The sequence below is a fragment of the Sander vitreus genome, chromosome 7 (genome assembly GCF_031162955.1).
Source record: "Sander vitreus isolate 19-12246 chromosome 7, sanVit1, whole genome shotgun sequence".
NCBI lineage: Eukaryota > Metazoa > Chordata > Actinopteri > Perciformes > Percidae > Sander > Sander vitreus.
This window is the reverse complement of record NC_135861.1, coordinates 14839887-14860458: the sequence shown is the minus strand read 5'-3', so window position 1 is coordinate 14860458 and position 20572 is coordinate 14839887. Positions and strand designations below refer to the sequence as shown.

Below are 20572 nucleotides of genomic sequence, written 5' to 3'. Positions count from 1 at the left end.
TTTCTTTTTTCTTCTCTCACTCACTGCGGGTAAACAGTCATCCCCCTCTCCTCCCTGACAGAGTGAGTAGGAAGTAATTCCCCCATCTACAGCAAAATCCTTTACCTCCCCTATCCAGCCCTGGATGCTGCTGCACAAAGCAAATGCTGTGTGTGTGTGTGTGTGTGTGTGTGTGTGTGTGTGCGTGCGCGTGCACGTGCACGTGTGTGTGTGTATATTTGAGTGTGTGTGTGTGTGTATATATTTGAGTGTGTGTGTGTGTGCGTGTATTTGAGTGTGTGCGTGCGTGTGTGCGCTCGCATGTTCAAAGTATGCCTTTTGATTTACAGGCACACACACAGATAAATGGGCAGAGAAGGCTTTGATGTGCCTCGGTTGCAGAGAGTAGAGCTACTGGTGTGTTGTTCAACCTCTTTGTCTTGCTCTCTCTCTCTCGGTGGTCGCTCTATCTGTGCGTGTGAGTGTGTGACCGATAACCAATGTGTTTGACACACTATGCTCATCATGATTACAATCTTTTCCCCCATGTTCTGCATTAGTGAACTATTGTTTCCTTAACCATGTGTATTTTACTGTGTTACATTGTGTTTCGGAAGTTAGCAGCAGAGACATTGCAGTTTTATTAGCAGGGATTAAAAATCAGGACATGATGTTTTCAGTTATTCATAGAAAGTCACCCATTTATCCAATATTTTGTCAGCTGACTGTCCTAAACAAAACAAACTCTGCTACCTTCATCCTGTGAAATAATAATGAAATGCAAAAATATAATGCATCATATTACATTACGGAGGATATCAGCAGGTTCTTAAAGTCTCGGCAGAATGTGTAAGGTGTGTGTGTAAAAGTGCCTAAAGGTGTATTTTTCCACTTGGAGTTGGCGGTTGTGCATGGTGTTTCTTCCTTAATAAATTCAATCGTCTATACCTTTCCAAACCTTTTATGTTGCTCTTACAGCACTCATTATTAGTTTCAGAACATTAATCTGTTATATAATTAAAAACACAGTGGTTTGCTTGCATTGTTTTTTTGTTTTGTTTTTTTAATTCAAATTATTTTCTTAATTTACATTTTATTTTGCCTCATTAGCTCATTCTGTCTTTTATACTATATACCCACTTGACAGTTGTGACATCCCTTGGTCTTTATGCACTGGAAAATGTAAAACCTCTAGTGGTGAGTTAATTGCGTAGGAGAAATATATAAAAAATTCAATCACTGATACTATCACACAGACGTGCTCCGTTTTTAGACTTCCCAACTAAAACCAGATTGGGGTTATACTTTATAGTGATTGAATTAAGGAAACAAAATGTAAAATCTGTTTCACTGTGACTAAAATTTATTTCAGGTTGAATCAAAGAGGTTTTAATGGACTGAAATGTGTCTTTCTGACACTCAGAAACTCCATCCATAATCATGTTACAATATGGCGGCTGTTATTGCTGGTCTAGACTGAGAGTCATGCAGTACAACTCCTTCTAGCACTGGGCCAGCCTTGTTATTGCAGCTGTGTTGTCTACAATACATCTCTTGTTGCAGCACAGTGGGAGGCTGCTCAAAGCTTCTCTCTCTCTCTGTGTGAGAATATCTGTGCACATGTGTTATAATCACATTCTACCCAAGCATTCAGACTACAGTTACTGCAATGAACCTTTTGATTTTGTGAGCTGTAACTGCATATGGTGAAAGACCTGTAACTTCTTTAAGTCTTTTGTTTAACACACAACACATCTGATAGCCTACTGCATTTGCACCCACACTGATATATTGTCACGCATATGGGTAGGTCATTTGCATGTGATTATTTGCATAGTGTACAAAGCAAGCGTGCCTAACAGACCACCCACTGCATGGCTAGTGCGGCATCTGGCTGATACACAGCTTACATGATGTATTACTGATAGGGCCAGTGTCATCACCAGACACTAACAGACAGGCAAGGTCACCTTCAGACGCAGATATAGAGGGAAGAGCGAGACAGAGAGATGGATATCTTCAGAAGCAGTGGCCAGATAAAACAATACAATCACAACTGGTTGAGCTCACAGTGATATGAGCTTTTCAAGGCCGTCTGCAATGCTGTCTGTCCAGTTTAACATTCAGCGTTAAGATCTCTTTTTGCATGCTTGCACTCTTTGTCTCTGCTTCTCTGCCTCCATCTCCGGCTGTGTGTTGCCACTCCTCTCTCTCCTGGGTTTGTGTGTTTATATTCTTACACAGAAGTGATGTCATTCTCACACACACTCACTATAGACACACGTCTCATTGCCTGACAGCTGCTCTTACATAGAAAAGACCTCTAAAGCACTCACAGAAACATGTAAATACACACTCTGATCATCCCTCTCAATGCTCACACCCCATCAGTCTTTAAAGTGGCATACATCCGCACACACAGACACGACACCTTTTCTGACTCCACAGTGAGTTGACTGACTTGTACCACACACACACACACACACACACACACACACACACACAACTTGTCTACCCTTCACACACACATCCTACCCAAATCGTTTTGTCTTTGCAAATGTATTACTACTGCATTAACCTACACTTCAGCCTGAAAGTTAAATGTGTCTGTGTGGGAATAATACAGAGGGGAGATCGATTAGCATTGGCTTGAGCAAGCCTTCTCATTTCCTGTCTTACATTACAGCGCTCAATCAGCCCACTGCTCCTCTTCCCATGCCCTGCTCAGGAGGCTGCCACTGGTAGTTGTACACACAGACATACACACACATACATATACACATTAAGGGTTTGGATTAGCTGGCTGGGCAGACGTCCAATATGACATCCACACACACAGCCCAATATTCATATCCTTTGTGCACGCCCCCTCTCTTTCTCCACAGCAGTCGTCCAGTCAGTAAGATGTCTCATTAGCTCACCAGGCTATGCTAACAAAGCAAAGCTAAAACAAAGGATCACAGGCAAACAGCCTTCCAAGCAAAACACCATGGTGTTTAAACACTGCAAAACACAAAGGTGTGTGTGTGTGTGTGTGTGTGTGTGTGTGTGTGTGTGTGTGTCTAACTCTGAATACTGACTCATGGTATTACCTTGAGAGCAGACAGCTCTCAAGAGAACGTCCCGTGCAACACACACAGGAAGCCAGGTATGAAAGCGAGATGGCTTTGAAGCGGCTAAATGAAAGGCTAAAGGCAGAAATGACAATGTTTTCTGGCGGGCTATAACTGTACTTCAGGCTGAGAGGGAGGGCTTGGGAAATAAAGTTAGTATTATGATCTGAACACCCAGATATGAGCTCTACTAACCGCCTCCATCTGTCCTCGCACAGCCTATGTTTGAAGTTTCACTTGGATCCACATTCTAGTATATACCCTGCTAGTGCTGCAAGAATTTCTGTCTGTGTTCTCAAAAAAAAGAACAATAAGTGCCTGTGTATCTGTGTGTAGCCTAAATCACTAAACACAAGTTGTCAGGTCCCTGGTGCTCCGTGTCTGTGGTCTGCAGATAATGATCATTGGTGGATGTATTTTTTTTATATTCTCTCTCTCCTTTTGCTTTTCAAAGTGCTGCTCTCTGTACCTTCACTTAACTCGTCTTAAATTTCTTGGCTAAAACCACCATGCAGCAGAAGTGCGTTGGAAGCAAAGACAAATATTTAAGTTGGACACTGCCTGGCTATTTTATGGAGCATGCAGCCAAGGCTGGTGTTCTCACCACCACTCTCTGTCTAGAAGGAGCGCAACGTGGTCAACATCATACATTTTTCTTAATATTTCTGCCATTAATTTACTCACTCCCACTGGGACACATTTGACAAAAACAAAAAGACAAAGCAAAGACTGGTGCAAGTAGCCCTGCTTGTTATGTGCATGGGGTGAAACACAGTGTTGGACGAGCTAGATCTCAGATATAGCATAGTCATGTGTGGCACTTGTGACTCTCCAGTGTTTAAAGTGTGCCTGTGGTTGGCAGTATGATCCACCAGTAGTGGCCCTCAAGTCTTAATTAGTATCATCTGTGAGTTGCGCGTGACTCAACCCCTCCTCTTTTTCTGTCTTCTCTCCATCTCGGCAACATCCCTCCTTTTTTGCCTGGATGACAGGAGGACCTGTTAACTTCCTTAGATGTGTCACTGTATGTCGTCAGTCTGTACAATGATATGGCTAGTGACTAGTCTGTCATAAACTGAGATGTGTGTGTGTGTCTGCTTGATTCCTTGAAAGGGGGGGGTTTAAAATTTAAGGCGGGCGTGGGTGCTCATGTTCAAAGGCGCCCATACAACACACACACAAAGAGCAACAAGAGCAAATCTGCCCACTTTTAAACGGCTAATGCTCATCCAATCCAATATGGACCCAAGCTAACAGATGGGCCCAGTGTGTTCAAAGCGGAGGGGGCCGATTTAATATCCTAACAGGTCAAGCCAAAGAGAGAGAGACACTCCTCTGTAGGCACGGCACAAAGGTCTTGCCAGGACCGCCACCACCAGCTGGGACTCACCTCACCTCCTTCCTCCCTCTGCCTCCCACACACTCTCCATTTGTTCTTGTTGCCAGGCTGGGTAGCAGGCTGTGCATACAGTTCCTCCACACAAACTTCAGCATTAGTTTAGTGTTATTATATGTGTTTAGTGTTATTATATGTGCCTAAGAGAAGGAGGCTTGAGGGGCAGGTTATCCTTCCTTCCTCAAAGTAGCCAAGTGCTCACTGCGAAGCCCATAAGTAGAGGAGGATTGCAGAGTGGAATCCTGCTGCTGGCTCTGACAGCCTGATTTAGAGGTGCTTTTTCTTACCTCTGACACGGAGTCCCAGCCTGCCCCGCTCTACTGCAGGGTTGGGAGAAGAATAGTGGTGCTTATCCTGAAAGCCTGTTATTTGTGTGTGTGTGTGTGTGTGTGTGTGTGTGTGTGTGTGTGTGTGTGTGTGCATTGGCTTGTATGTGTGTGTTTTCTCACACAGCATGCTGGCATTTCTTTTTAACAACCTCCTTTGTCAGTCACTAAGATGTCATAGATTGCGTGAGCACAACAGATCTCTTGTACCTCGCCAGTGTACGTACACACACACACACGCACGCACATACAGTTTTTGAATGAGTGTGTGCGTGTGTTCTGTCGTCCAGATTGAAGTGCTTATTGAGTGCTGGTGTGCTGGCAGATATATCTCAGAGAGAGTAGTAGAAAATAAGGCAGAGAAAGCAGGAAAATGAGGAAGAGAGAAAGCCGAGTGGAAAACCCTTCCAATCAGATCCATCATCTTGGTATGTGTGTGTGTTTATGCGAGTGTATGTGTGATCTTCCCAGCCAGCTCTTCCTGCTCCCTCTAATCTTATCATGTCGGAGCAGCAGATTAGTCCTCCCAGATCCCATCTCTGCCTCCAAATGCCACAATCAGCCTTTTGTTCTTTGAATGTGCTTACTTTCCCCTTGAGGCTGGCGAGGTGAACACTCACACAATCCGACCTTGTGCCATTTTGAGTCTCTGCCTGTCAATGTCACACCACTGCCAGCCCTGATCCACCATACTCAAGCCTACCCTGCCCCTGTGGCGTTAGCTAACTAAGCTAGCCTGCTAGCCTAGCTGAACTGCTTGACATTCCTCGCTAACACTGAGCTGCTGCTGCTGCTCTTGTCTGTTTGACCTCCCCCTCCTTCCTTCCTCCCTCCCTCCCTCCCTCCCTTCCTCGCTCTGTGCTGTCTCCTTTGTCTGTGTGTTTGGGATCTGTCTTTCCTTCCTTACTTCTGGCTGCCACCTCCTGAAGGAAGTCATAGATCCTGGCTGCTGATGTCACCAGTGAGGGGAGGGGAGGGGGGTCACTAACAGGGTTAGCAGAGGAAGAAGAGAGTGTTTGAAAAGCAGAGAAAATAAACAGAGGTTTCCTGTTAACGAGGTGCACTGGGGGCCTGTCGTGTGGGGCCGGGAGGGTCTGGTTTTGTTTAAAGCAAAGCTCTAGTGTTGCAGTGTGGGGAGGACGGATAGGGCATTCGATTTGAGGGTTACAGGTTGTAACAACGTGCTCTTAGTTTTGTCACAGCTCAGCTTGGCTGCAAGGCAATGACCATATTGTAAAGGACACTGGAAACAGATGTAGGAGAAAATCTCTGCTCGCTGCAACTGCCGTGCACTCTCCCTACCATTGTACGATATTAGTGTTGACATTGGTTTGGAAAAGCACTGCATCGATTTCACACTCTCATATTTGAAAACATGGAATTAGTCCCACAATCAGTCCATCTTTTGAGTGTACACTTAACAGAGCTGGTTTTCTTTTAAAATGTAAAGCCTGTACTTATGTGTAAAAGGAAAGTCTGCCCTCTGTATTTCCCTCTTTCCTCCAGTCTTTGTAGTGGTGTGGTCGTACACAGGGGCCCCAGCTCCAGAGTTGACTGCACACATGCAGCCACACAAAGAAAACTGCACAGCCATTATGGATCCAAGGGGCCAGCCACCTTTAGCTAGTCAGAGGGAGAATTAACCGACTCTCAGAATGCCTGGCTCGTCTTGGCTGCTTTTAGAACAGTGATGAATGCATTGTTTGTTTTTAATTAATAGTGATATATTTTGGATTCATTTTTCCAAGAATTAAACTTTTAAACCATATATTTCCCAGTATATAACCTTTTGAGTACCCTCCTATAATCCAGCCCCTGTCTGATGAGTGTGCCCAAGAATGCCACAAGCCAGGCTGAGCCACTGGAGGGAGGAGGGGTACCATTGTGCTCGGCCCCAAAGCATGACTCTCAGATTTATATCTCGTCGATGAATAAAGGGGTAGCCTTGTACCCTGGGGGTTTCAGTTAAGCAGGAGGAGGATAGTTGTAATTTTAAATCTGAGGAAATGAGAAGGTCTTGCTCCTCCTACCTTAATCCAACCCCTTTCTCTCTCCTCATCCCCCCCCATCTCCTTTGCTCTGCTTCTTTGCACTTTCTCTTTTTTCTCCTCTTGTTTCATTTCTTTCCCTCAGTATTAGGTTGGCAAGTCGTTTGGCCTCTCAGCAGTGAGCAGCATTCCCAGGGTTTAGGGTCCAGGAGGAGGGAGGGCAGGGCCATGTTTAGCCTCTGGCGGGACAGACAAAGATGGCTGACATTGTGCGGGGCTCAGCTCTCTACACGCAGTGTGGAATGTCTCTAATCAATTCCGCATTGTGGTTTCCCCTTATATGTTCTCTGTTATTTTCTATGGCAAGCTTAGAAAAAAAATCCAGACAATACAACTAGTAGTTCGTATGGCGAGACTGAGCTGTCTATCATCCCCCTTCATTTTCTCCTTGCGTTATCTACTCATTTTTCCACCCCGCATGTTTATAGAATTGGGATAATTGAAAGCTATGCTTCACTCCCACTCTGTGCTCCATATGTTGCACTGTAAGTCTTTCTCTCCACCTCCATCCCTCTTTTGCCTGAGAGGGCTTAACGCCGCTGTGAGCTTCTAAACAGCAATCTGCTCGGGAGAGCGACAGCTACTCTGTAGTGACGAGGATACTGACGATAGCTGAAGTAACGTTCACTCTTTGCTTTGGCTCGTTTGGTTGGTTTAAAATAATGCAGGCTCATGAATAAGGTGTACAACCTCTGTGTGTATGTGTCTGCGTCTTTCCGCCCGCTTGTGCTTTTCTGTTTGCATTAGGCTCTATGTCCCAACTCTCTGAAATCCTTTTGATTTTGTGGTTTTACAGGCAGAAAATGAAATGTTCAGGTAGAACACTGGCAGAATTTACAGTCTACTTAAAGTATTAATTATGTATAAGCAGCGGATAACAACTCGCTCTGCTGTGGCAGTCAACATGTTAGTCTAGAAGGCAACGGTGTCTGTACACTGGATAGACAAGAGGTTGGGATGGGTGGGCTAACTGCTGGGAGGGAGGGACATGACGTCATTGCACACATTTCTTCACACACAGTATGTGTACGTGCTCGGGGGTCTGTGTCTCAGTCCATAAGTATGGCTCTGTTGAATCACAAGCAAAGTGTGTCTGGCTGTGTGATGTTGCGTGTATACTCACACAATCATCCAGAGCAGTGAATGCAGCTGACTGACTGCGTGCCAGCTGCTGTTTAACACGTCCAGGCTCACTCACTCATTCAGTCATTCCTCCTCCCTGCTCAAGGTTGGAGAAAGGGAGGAACGAGGGAAAGAAAATGGAGAGGTGGTGGAGTGGAGAGTTGGAATGGGAAAGATGGAGAACGAGGGAGGCAGGGTGGGAGTAAGAGGAGAAAGAAATGGAGAGAATGGGAAATCCAGAGGTTGGCTTGAGGGTTTAGGGAGGTGATGATTTGCTTAGCTGCATGTGCTCGGCCTCCTCCTCTCTGACATAACAGAACAATGTATTCTAAAGGCTTTAAATATCTTTACTCTGACCTCATGTTCCTGCACACACAGATGCAGTTAAGAGCCTGGAAAGAGTTGAACTTAAACTGTCTGTCTTAGATTACTGTAGACGTTTCCCCCTTCTTCCTTTTTTCCATATGCTCATTTCTCCTTTACTCCACGGGTGGCGTCAGTGGTGGTGCAGGTGTCTCAGTCAGTTAGTGCAGTGCAGCTTAGCCGAGTCCCTAATAAAGATGGCTGGGGCCAATAGCATTTTGTCGCAGTCCAGCACCCAACCCAACAGTCTCTCTAATGTTCAAACCACTGTGACGGTCAGTTGGGCTTATGTGAAGCCACAATAAATATTTTATAACATGAAATGAAAACACTATTTTGCCCTTTTCATCTCTCACCTCAGCGCTGGCCTCAGTTTCTACCATTTTCTTCCATCCCCCCCTCTTCCCCTCCCTCTCTGTTTTTTCATTAACTGGCCCTGGAAAAGGTCTGTTCTCACCTCAGTGCTGCCACTTTCTGGTCATCTAAGGAATTACAAGCCTTTGCTCATTTGCACTTTATCAAAAGGCCAGTGGGTGGCAGCACTTAAAGAGTATAAAGTCCAAAGCACTGTAAAGGGATACAGTGGCAGTTCATGAGTAAACTTTAATAGTGTTTTTTAAAAATCATTAGATAATTCTAATTAAGTGAAGAGAAGGCAGTGGATTTGTAGGAGGCAGAGATTGCTCTCTCTCTCTCTCTCTCTCTCTCTCTCTCTCTCTCTCTCTCTCTCTCTCTCTCCTTCCTTCAGCAACGGCCATCCCACTGTTTACTTTGTTAAAGCTATAAATGCTCTGCAATCCCTTTTTAATTGTCTTGGTCTCTCTGCATGCTTTTTGGCATCAGCCTGTATGAGTCATAAACCGTGCGCCTGCACAGCATCACTGTTTGCCAAGAGGCCAGTTTGTGAGGTCGTAATCAAAGAAAATGATGTCTGTTTATCTTAGTGTGGGATCATTTTTTTGTCTCCTGCTCACTCGGTCTGTGTCTCTCTGTGTTCCAGAGTAAACGGGACCATCTGCTGATGAATGTGAAATGGTACTACCGCCAGTCAGAGGTGCCTGACTCTGTCTACCAGCACCTGGTGCAGGATCGCAACAATGAGAATGGTGAGACTGCCTTTTGTTCGTTGAAACACATCTGCACATGCATACAGTGTACACACACACACACACACACACACACATACACACACACACACAGAAAGTAAATACACTTTCTTGCTCTGTACCACAACACTCAATTTCTCTCCTTCACAAACACACACACACCTGCCTCAGCACACCAGACTGTTAGCTGTGAATTGCATTTCAAACAGAAACCAGAAGACAGTATCCCAGGCAGCCGAGCCAATCCCGTGGCTCTGCGCTGTTCCCTGGGTAACACTCCTTCAAGCCAGACAGCAGCCCTGTCAAGTGTTAATAACCCGCAGTGTCATGTGGCCTTCGAGCACACAGTCTTAACAGCATCAGTGTCAGGGGACTCATCACACTATTAACACATACACATCTACAGGAACATAAGTACTGTCACTGTTTTTTAGCAGCTAAATATCAAATCCTGTAACGCGAAGGAAATGTCACTGGGAGAAATAGTTGGAATAATCAATGTTGGAATTTTACAAAATTCATATTAGATTATATTATCTTTTGGATTTTTAACAATTACTTCTAGCCATCACAGAGTTGTACATGTAAATCTCTAAACTGAGTGAGCTTGCCCTCAACAAGTAATTAATTGACAGGTTACTTATATCCATCATTGTACACCTATACAATATTTACCCAAAAGGGTTGACTTTAAAGTGTTTGATGTGAATACTGGCAGTTTTAAAGGTATATATTCTGAGGTGTATTGCCCTTAAGAATGCAGTAGTGAGCTCTTTTCAGTTTGCCTCAGATTACAGCCAACTCAGCTTTGATAATATACTGTGTGAAAATAGCTTTGTAACAGAGAACAAATGCATATCTTCAATCTAATTAAACAGTGCTGTTTTCCTTTCTACAACAATCCAAATATCACTTGTGTCAGAGGGAAGACTTTAGTTAGGGTACGTCATTGAGGTTATCAACCAAATACACTGTATGCTGTTCCCTCCAGAAACGGCTTCAGTGCAGTGAGGTGCTCCTCTATGTGCTGTCTGTCCTTGCAGCAGGGATTTAGGATTATTAGAATTTATGTCACAAGGCCAGAGCACAGTGGCCACAGCGCAGGTCATTAGTCAACGACGAGTGCCAGCCCTTCTTGGTGCTGCTGATGCGTCTTAACCCCCGCAAGGGTCATTTCACTTGAGAACTAAACATTATGTACTCTCCTCAGGAGGCTGCACATTATTGGCTTTATTGGATTATGTGGCATAATATTGACCTCTGCAGAGGCACTTGTTACTTACCCAGAACCGTGCTCTTGATTTTCATTAATGCCTAAGCTACTTTTTCTCTGTTCTCTCTAGGGGTGGTACGGTTCACAAAACCCACGGTTTGGTTTGTATCACGGTTTTAGGGTCACGGTTTTCGGTTCTGTACAGTTCTTGTTATTTTTTCTTTTAATCTTTAACACTCCAGAAATATACTTCAGCATATGATATATAGCGTAATTATCCACAATGTAGGATACAGTATTAAATAATTATATAGTTATATCATGTAATCATGCACAAACTGAATTTGACTTGACTTTAAGCACATTATTGGGACCATCTCTGAGGAAAGCTAGCTGAGATTTTGATACAGCAAGAGGGAAGACATTGATGATTTCAACATGCTTTTCATTTATTTGGCAAAAGGAGAATGTGTATTGCCATCTACAGGACCTTATGTGCCTTTTTAGCACATGAAGATTGAAATATTACAGACTATCAATTGAAATAACTTTCATTTATCAAACTGCCAACTTCAGTGTAGCTCTTACAAAAATGTGTCCTTTAAAAGAAGAAGAGAGGAACTGTTAAAGCTCTGTCTTTTGAATAAGTCAGAATACGTTAAACATAAAAACAGTTTACATTGTTAGTTAATTTCCTATCCTGGCCTGGGCTGGGACACAGTCATACGGTTTGATAAAGTACTCATTGCACTTACAATAACGAGCGTAGCTGTCAGGTCCTCCTGTATACGTCTCATCTCCATTTTTTCCTGCATCCACCGTGTGTGTTTGTGTGTGTGCGCGCGTCAGTCGCGGGGAGAACTGAGCATCCCCGCCCGCCGCAGAGACCCGACAGGATCTAAACTGCAGCCGCTTCAGCGACTTTAGAGCGAAAAAAAAACGTCACAGTACATTGATGTTAAAATGTTTACAGGTTGGCAGGACGATCTGAAATGTTTTGCACGGTCTTTAGCTGTACGTTTTGTTGGTAACTTGTCCACACTTCTTTCGCGCGAAAGGGAAACGCACTGTCTGAGGTCACATACGGGCACGAGGCTACATTGCGCATGCGTCGAACCGAGACAAGCAGACCGAGCTGTTCGGATGTTTTTTCATGAACAGTACCACCCCTAGTTCCCTCTTTGTCATAGATGAATGAGTTGGGTTGTATTTAGCATAATATATCATGTAAATATGTATTTAGTACAACTGTGTTTCTCTTCCCCCAGACTCTGGCCGGGAGCTGGTCATTACAGACCCAGTGGTCAGGAGTCGAGAACTCTTTATCTCTGACTATGTGGACACTTATCACGCTGCTGCTCTCAGGTAAACAAATGTCAGCACACACATATCTACATGCACACACACAAAGATGGGGTTTTTAGAAACTTAGCAGCAATAGAAAATAGAAGCACTCATTGTCCACCCCCTAAATATCCGGTAACATTGCGGCTGCTGTGATTGCAATGCTTGTATCTATAACACTTAACGCCATTACACCACACAGCTTTTATTTGTGGTGTTTTGTTGCATTTGCATGCTGAGTTAAAAGTTAACAATCCCAGTGCTGTGGCCATGAAAATTCCTTATTTAACTGAAGTTTTAGTTTTGTTACCATATGGAAAACTCAGGCACTTTTTGTGCCGTGATTTAGGTTTGTAAAGTAATTTATATGTTTATAATTCTATTTCATACATTTTATTTTTTTACTGTCACCACTTTTCTGCTATATACCAAAAATTAATCCTGTAAGCAAATACTGTTCTTATATACTCCAACAGACTAATGACAAACACCATCTGTGTTTTATGGATACACTACTACTACTATTGTAAAATACTCGCCTGCTGTGATCCAGATTCAGGAGACAGAAGAATGACTCTTACTACAATGTATCTGTATTTTTCTGAACAATGGCAACATGGTAATAGTTCTACATTACTGTTGTGTTTCTGATTCTTCAGCGGTCCATGAACGAACTTTAAAAGAAATCACAGCAATTGTTCTGTTAATTTAAGAGATATACCATGCTGTGAGAAGGTGCTGTAAATATAGTCCAGATGTGTAAAGATGCAAAGCCATAAATGAGACACACGCCTCAGGCTGTCTTACATTAAAACACTGATTGAAATGGCTGTGAATCAACTCCCCCATACACCTGTCAGAACATGAACCTCTAGAACAAAACTTATGGCACTCCACTCTGTATGTGCTTGATGTAAGCAGAAAGGAATACAGGCTTAATCATTTTCTTGGTCTGAAATCAGATATTCTGTGTTCATTCTGTGTTCCTGCCTTTGCCTTTTTATTCATTTCTGTCTGACCACCTCTTGCATTTCCCCTTTTAACCAAAACCATATGTGAGCAGCGCAGTGGCGGGCAGTCAAAGCAATGTCTCCCTGAAACCACTGATTTCAGGGCAAATTAGCTGCAACTTCTCTTTCACAGAGCACCCTTTGATTTCACTTATGTTCCAGGCTTTAGATACACGGGATGGAATTCCAGTGGGATGCTGTAACGCCGCAGCTCTCCCAAGACAGCCCTCCTTAGCACCCTTTAATCTTTTCAGAGGGAGGAAGATACTGTTTCTCTGCAAGGCAGCCCAGCGCCATATGACCATAATATCAGTTATTTAGAGAGAGCCAGACAGCAGGGTGCTTGAAACAGGAAATGGAATCAAGATGTGGTCGGAGCCTAGGTCCTCGCAGCTCATTGGGGGGGGTAATAGTGTCGGGAGGGAGACGCACAGGTTGAATTCCTGTGCAGAACTCTGCAGCGTCTGTCTCTCTCGCCTCAGCTGCAGCAGACGAGGCGGGACTGACATGTTCAGCTGGTGTTTTATAGAACCTGATGTCTCACCGCAAAGTCAGCAGGCACTGACAGGCACTATACCTGCTGCTGTATTTGTCACCTCGGATAGATGAACACCCCAAGAGCTTCTAATTAGGGCTACATCTGCTCCTGCTAGGCCAGGGTATCACTTTGGCATATAGTTGTGTTTGTCTAATAAAGCCTGTCTTCTCTCTCACAGGGGGAAATGCAACATTTCCCATTTCTCCGACATTTTTGCTGCCAGGGAGTTCAAAGCCCGCATCGACTCCTTTTTCTATATCCTCGGATATAACCCAGAGACCAGGTGAGGAGCTTTCAGTCCAGTCAATTCCACTGATAGTCCTATTTGTAATCCTCCCACAGGCTACACGTTGGGTCAACTCTCATACAATTCTTATTAAAATAGGGCTGCAACCAACTATTATTTTCTTCATTAATCACTCATTTTTCATCTATAAAATGTCTAAAAATAGTGAAAAATCACCATCACACATTCTTAAACCCAGATTATGTCTTCAAAATTCCAAAACCCCAAAATATTCAGTTTACTATCACATGAGACAAAGAAAAGCAGCTCACAATTGGAAGGCTATAACTAGGTAATGTTTAGCATTATTACATTATTACTTGAATAATAACTCAAACAATTAAATTGATTATCAACATAGAATAATCAAAGACGATAATAATCTTCTATCCATTTGACTAATTGCTGAATTGTTTCAGCTATGATTCAAAGTTTATGGGTAGGTTCAATTTAATAAAAAAAAACAAACGGGCATTAGTTACAACTGAGCAGTGTACTGATATACCGTTGTATGAGACAATATGGGGGAGTTTTTAATTAAGCAATATCACAAAAGTAAACCATATAATACATCCCTAGTTGGATTAAATAGTGTTTGATGTCACAAATAGGCAGATTTAAAATCAAGTTATAGATATCAAGTATTTAGTAAAATATATTGGGATATTTAATTTCAGTATCACTCAGCAGTAGCATAAATACTATTACAATAAATGCACTTTTTAAGTGCAAGTGTAATTTTTCTCAATTTAATTACACTTATTTTTTTGCTTCAGTGCACAAAGAATATTCCTAATGTGGTGTATTCATGGGGAATGAGCTGAGGAAACTCCCATGGCTTTATAAGTGTTAGGGAATTTGTTGATATTTGTCAAATTACACTTTAAGTTTTAATTACTGATCTTTTAAGTTAACATTAAGATTACAATGGAAAAATCTACAAGAAGCTCATTGATGGTATTTTTAATCACTTGTCTGATTAGGATGAAAGGCCTTTTTCACAGAAGACATTTTGACATGTCACAGTAGGTGTGAATAATACAATAAATGATAAATTCCATTTAGCTGCTTTAGTTTCAGGATCCTGGTATTGTGGCTGCTGGCTCACTGTCACGGCTTACTGGGAGCGGAGCCATCGTTAATGTTATTAGTAACACTTGTGCTTTTCCCTGCTATGACAAGTCAAAATGTCTGCTGTGAATAGGGTTGGGTACCTTTCGCATCTGAACCAATATCAGTACTGGTGCCTGAAATTCGGTTCCCGGTACCCAACGGTATTTTTTCGGTACTTTCCCTCTGTATGCAAAGACGTGGCATGTCAATTATGGTGTCCAAAGCGTATTCATAATGCAAAAGATAAATATACATTTTAAAAAAACTACATTATATTACTCAACTCTCTGCTCTTTACTCACTTTTATAGGTATTTATTGCCAGAAAATAAAATTCAAAGAGCTATTGAGCTCAGAAGTACCAAACTGTCCATCCTGGGTAACGTCCGGGCTTAAAATCTAAGTATAAAAATGTGCCAAAAATAATAATAAGAGCATTAATTATCTACTTGGGCATAATTGTGTCGATGTTTGCAGTGATACCTACAAATATATAGTAACAATCCTACCCTTATTTAAAATGTTACTCAAGAAATACTTTTGTCCTTACTTTTGGATTTCCCTAATGTCCTTTCTGGGTAACAGACCTTAAAATCCATAAATTACCCATAATGCAATTGCATAGTCATGAAATATGATATTGCACCATAAAGAAGATTTTGGAGGACCCCAAAACATCTGGAGAGTTTAGTAATTCTCTCAAAGTTTTTATTTAGCTTTTTCGGTCACTATGCACTATGTCCATGTCTTTCTGGATAACGCTAATAAAACATATTTGATGTTTTGATATTTAAAAAATGCCTATTTCATGTGAAAAATAGCATTAATGTTTTAAAGGCTAAGATATACAGTGGGGAGAACAAGTATTTGATACACTCCCGATTTTGCAGGTTTTCCTACTTACAAAGCATGTAGAGGTCTGTAATTTTTATCATAGGTACACTTCAACTGTGAGAGATGGAATCTAAAATCCAGAAAATCACATTGTATGATTTTTAAATAATTAATTTGCATTTTATTGCATGACATAAGTATTTGATCACCTACCAACCAGTAAGAATTCCGGCTCTCACAGACCTGTTAGTTTTTCTTTAAGAAGCCCTCCTGTTCTACACTCATTACCTGTATTACCTGCACCTGTTTGAACTTGTTACCTGTATAAAAGACACCTGTCCACACACTCAAACAAACAGACTCCAACCTCTCCGCAATGGCCAAGACCAGAGAGCTGTGTAAGGTCATCAGGGATAAAATTGTAGACCTGCACAAGGCTGGGATGGGCCACAGGACAACAGGCAAGCAGCTTGGTGAGAAGGCAACAACTGTTGGTGCAATTATTAGAAAATGGAAGAAGTTCAAGATGACGGTCAATCTCCCTCGGTCTGGGGCTCCATGCAAGATCTCACCTCGTGGGGCATCAATGATCATGAGGAAGGTGAGGGATCAGCCCAGAACTACACGGCAGGACCTGATCAATGACCTGAAGAGAGCTGGGACCACAGTCTCAAAGAAAACCATTAGTAACACACTACGCCGTCATGGATTAAAATCCTGCAGCGCACGCAAGGTCCCCCTACTCAAGCCAGCGCATGTCCAGGCCCGTCTGAAGTTTGCCAATGACCATCTGGATGATCCAGAGGAGGAAAGGGGGAAGGTCATGTGGTCTGATGAGACAAAAATAGAGCTTTTTGGTCTAAACTCCACTCGCCGTGTTTGGAGGAAGAAGGATGAGTACAATCCCAAGAACACCATCCCAACCGTGAAGCATGGAGGTGGAAACATCATTCTTTGGGGATGCTTTTCTGCAAAGGGGACAGGACGACTGCACCGTATTGAGGGGAGGATGGATGGGGCCATGTATCGCGAGATCTTGGCCAACAACCTCCTTCCCTCAGTAAGAGCATTGAAGATGGGTCGTGGCTGGGTCTTCCAGCATGACAATGACCCGAAACACACAGCCATGGCAACTAAGGAGTGGCTCCGTAAGAAGCATCTCAAGGTCCTGGAGTGGCCTAGCCAGTCTCCAGACCTGAACCCAATAGAAAATCTTTGGAGGGAGCTGAAAGTCCGTATTGCCCAGCGACAGCCCCGAAACCTGAAGGATCTGGAGAAGGTCTGTATGGAGGAGTGGGCCAAAATCCCTGCTGCAGTGTGTGCAAACCTGGTCAAGAACTACAGGAAACGTATGATCTCTACTAATTGCAAACAAAGGTTTCTGTACCAAATATTAAGTTCTGATGTATCAAATACTTATGTCATGCAATAAAATGCTAATTAATTACTTAAAAATCATACAAGATGATTTTCTGGATTTTTGTTTTAGATTCCGTCACTCACAGTTGAAGTGTACCTATGATAAAAATTACAGACTTCTACATGCTTTGTAAGTGGGAAAACCTGCAAAATTGGCAGTGTATCAAATACTTGTTCTCCCCACTGTATTTTAGCTGAGTATGCAGTGTTTGACAGAGTTTTGGTGGGAAAATCATGTTTTTGTCCTTCCTGGATAACGGTTTGTCCTTCCTGGATAACAAAGATCTTCTGTTACCCAGGACATGTCCTCTGTTATCCAGATTGGACATGTTAATGAAAATAGTTTTTTATTAGTATTTGTTACTTTTCAAGCATTGTGTTGATAATGTTAGATTATATTAATAAAATAATATGTATTTCTTTAATCTTTTATGGCATTTTTGCATTATGTCATTCCTGGCTAACGGGCCGAGTAACAATGACACAGTCAAGTAATTTAACTCAGATTTTCATGGTATATTACACAATCATGTTTTCCTCAGTTGAGTATACAATAAAAACCTGATAACCTTTACTGTAAAGCATTTTAAGACATCTTTCATCATTTTTCTGTTTTTGGCATGGAATATTGTGTGACCAAATTCAAACGATGAGCCCATTTAATTATAAATACCCAAATATATCATATTAATTGTGTTAAAAAAATTTTTTATAGTGTTAAATATTAGTGTTAAATAGTTTTTTTTTAGCAGTGAGTGTTTGGTTAGCTGTAACTATGGATATGCCTAAACATTTATATGCTAAAAAGGTAGACATTTAAATATTTTTAAAATCCATTCCCGTTACCCAGGAAGGACATTTTTCATGGAATAAATCACATGATTCATCAAAAAAAATTAAATTGCATTTCTAAATTAAATTACTGTTGTTGAGATGTATATAGAACATTAATAAAAATAGAAAGTGCTTGAGCTGGCATTTTTTGACACATTTATTTTCAAATTTTAAATCCTTTTTCGTCTTTGACCCAATTACAAAAAAAAATATTTCAGTTGTAAAAATAACTCCAAACCTATTTATCCTATTTACTTAGAATATTATGTTATTTATTTAGAATATTTTACACTGACAGAAATTAAATAAAAATAAAACCCCTCCCTCTCTCCTCCCAAACCCGTCCCTACAACCTATTAAATTGAATAATTATTAAACTTTTCTTCTTGTATTTGTATATTATTCTTTTTTAGCCTGTTTTATTTTCATCATGACCGTTTTTAATTGCTCTTTAATGTTTCATGTAAAGCACTTTGAATGGCCTTGTTGCTGAAAGGTGCTGTAGAAATAAAGTTGCCTTGCCTTACAACCTCAGCCTGTCAGTCAGTCAGTCCCCAGGGCATATAAACCACTGTTGTGCCTGCTTGTCTCACAGGAAGTGTAACGTCAACAGCACAGCGACTGCTTTCGGCTCGCCATTAATATCATATCGCAGTGAATGGTGTCTACGTGAAGTTTTGAAAAACTGTAACCACACTTGAAACCACTTTATCGGCATTGCCGTGACTCACTGTGACTTCAACAAAACTGCAGAGCCAACATAGTTTGCTCCGTCCGCACCTCTGCACGCACGTGTGTGTGTCGAAGCTCCGCTCTCTGTCAACATGCAGAGAGGACAGATAAGATTGCGCTTACACGCTCTCTGGTACCGAAATTGGGCACCATTTGATTTTATGTGAACCAATACTCACGTGATTTGGTCGGTACCGGTAAAAGTACAGGGTTTGGTACCAAACCCTAGCTGTGAAAAACCTTTCACGCTAATAACTGAACCTCTCACACTAAGAACAATATACTACATTTGTTTCATTATGTCTAGTGGCATTGTTGATTATTGGTCATTTTTGTATATTATTATTGATAATGGTAAAATGATAACAATTGTTGGTGAGAGTGCAGACCTCCGTCAAGGCATACCCTATTCCACAATGTTAATGCAGTGTGAATTTTGCCAGTCGGGAACAAATTTTCATGATTATTCCGACACCACATGAATGCAGCACAAACACCCTATCTCTCAATGTTAACGTAAGTGAAAAAGAATTGGTGAATCCGCCCCATTATCTGCTCCAAAGTTTAATAGGTTTTTCTTTGGCCCATACTAAACCTCTCTGCCAAGTTTCATGAAAAAAAATAAAGTTGTTATTTCGTAATCGTGCTGCGGACACACAAACCAACAAACAAACACATGGACAAACCCAACAGAAAACAGAACCTCCTTGGTAGAGGTAATAATAATAATAATGATTTGGTTATCAATGCCATTCAATATGATTTTATGCTAGAATATTACAAAATGTAGGTTGATACTGTATGCTATTCTGTGTATTTTTTTGACATTCTGTGTTACACCGAGAATGTCCCAGTTGCGATGTTGGTGTTGATATGCTTAAAAATTGACTTTTTATTTAAAATACTTTAATAAGTTGTTCGTTATACCTGCTCAGCTGGCCACATTGGGAAATGATTAAATAGGCTTTGTGATAGGTGTCATGAACTCTGAAGACCAACTGATAGGGATTACACACCAGCACATATTTTGTTTAAATGCAAAAGTACAATAGATGACATTTTAGTGCATTGTAGTTTGTTGTGCTAGAAGAGAATGGTAAATATCAAGGCATCATTTATATTTGTCGCTCCACTTTGATCCAGATGTTCCCACTAGGAAAAAAATGTGTGTCTAAAGGACTTGTTGGCTTATGGTACATGATGAGCTGTTGACTTCATTTAAGTGCTCAAGCAAAATTGGTGTTGTTATTCACTGGTGGTGTTTGGGGTGTCTCACGTGTTGCCATGATGGCTGTCCTTGTTATTGGCAACAAGGGTTGCCAGTTGGGAACCCCCTTCTTCAGGGCGCTGTTCTTTTCCGCTCCCTCCCTTCTCTGCTCCTCTCGTTTGGTATTCTGAGCGGGCTGTCTGCATCCTTGCAATTTCACTCTTGTTTATTATGGCTCAGACATACGAGGAGAGATGAATTCCGTATCCTGCATGCGTGTCTGTCTGCCTCTGTGTGTGTCTGTACGTGTGTGTGCTTGTGTGAGGTCGCAGCACATGCTCAGTAGTGTCTATAGAGAAGTGAGCCGAGCTTGCGACGCTGTACGTGCAGGCTGAGGTCACAGCACAAGCTCAGTGAACACCTCTCCGGAGTGAATGCGTGGTTCTCCATTTTGAGCACCTAGAAATAGGTGGGAGAGAGGGGAGTTATTCCAACGAGCATTATACACAGTGTCACTACCCAACCTTAGGGCTTGATGTCAGAAATGGACGATTTGTTCAGTCCCCGGAGGTAGGTGTGCGATTATATTC

General features: G+C 42.0%; 1 protein-coding gene across 6 annotated transcripts in view; it reads left to right on the top strand.

Annotated features, from left to right (window-relative positions):
- rerea (arginine-glutamic acid dipeptide (RE) repeats a) overlaps positions 1 to 20572 on the top strand; it is a 133174-nt gene that overhangs the window by 76526 nt on the left and 36076 nt on the right. For 3 of the 6 annotated variants that reach the window (XM_078254810.1, XM_078254811.1, XM_078254809.1), the window contains 3 exons: positions 9348 to 9453; positions 11935 to 12031; positions 13737 to 13841. In XM_078254810.1, the coding sequence (XP_078110936.1) occupies positions 9348 to 9453; positions 11935 to 12031; positions 13737 to 13841 (308 nt within the window). Of the gene's footprint in view, positions 1 to 9347; positions 9454 to 11934; positions 12032 to 13736; positions 13842 to 20421; positions 20553 to 20572 lie in introns of those variants that run through there. The other 3 variants (XM_078254815.1, XM_078254814.1, XM_078254812.1) reach the window with 1 other exon arrangement.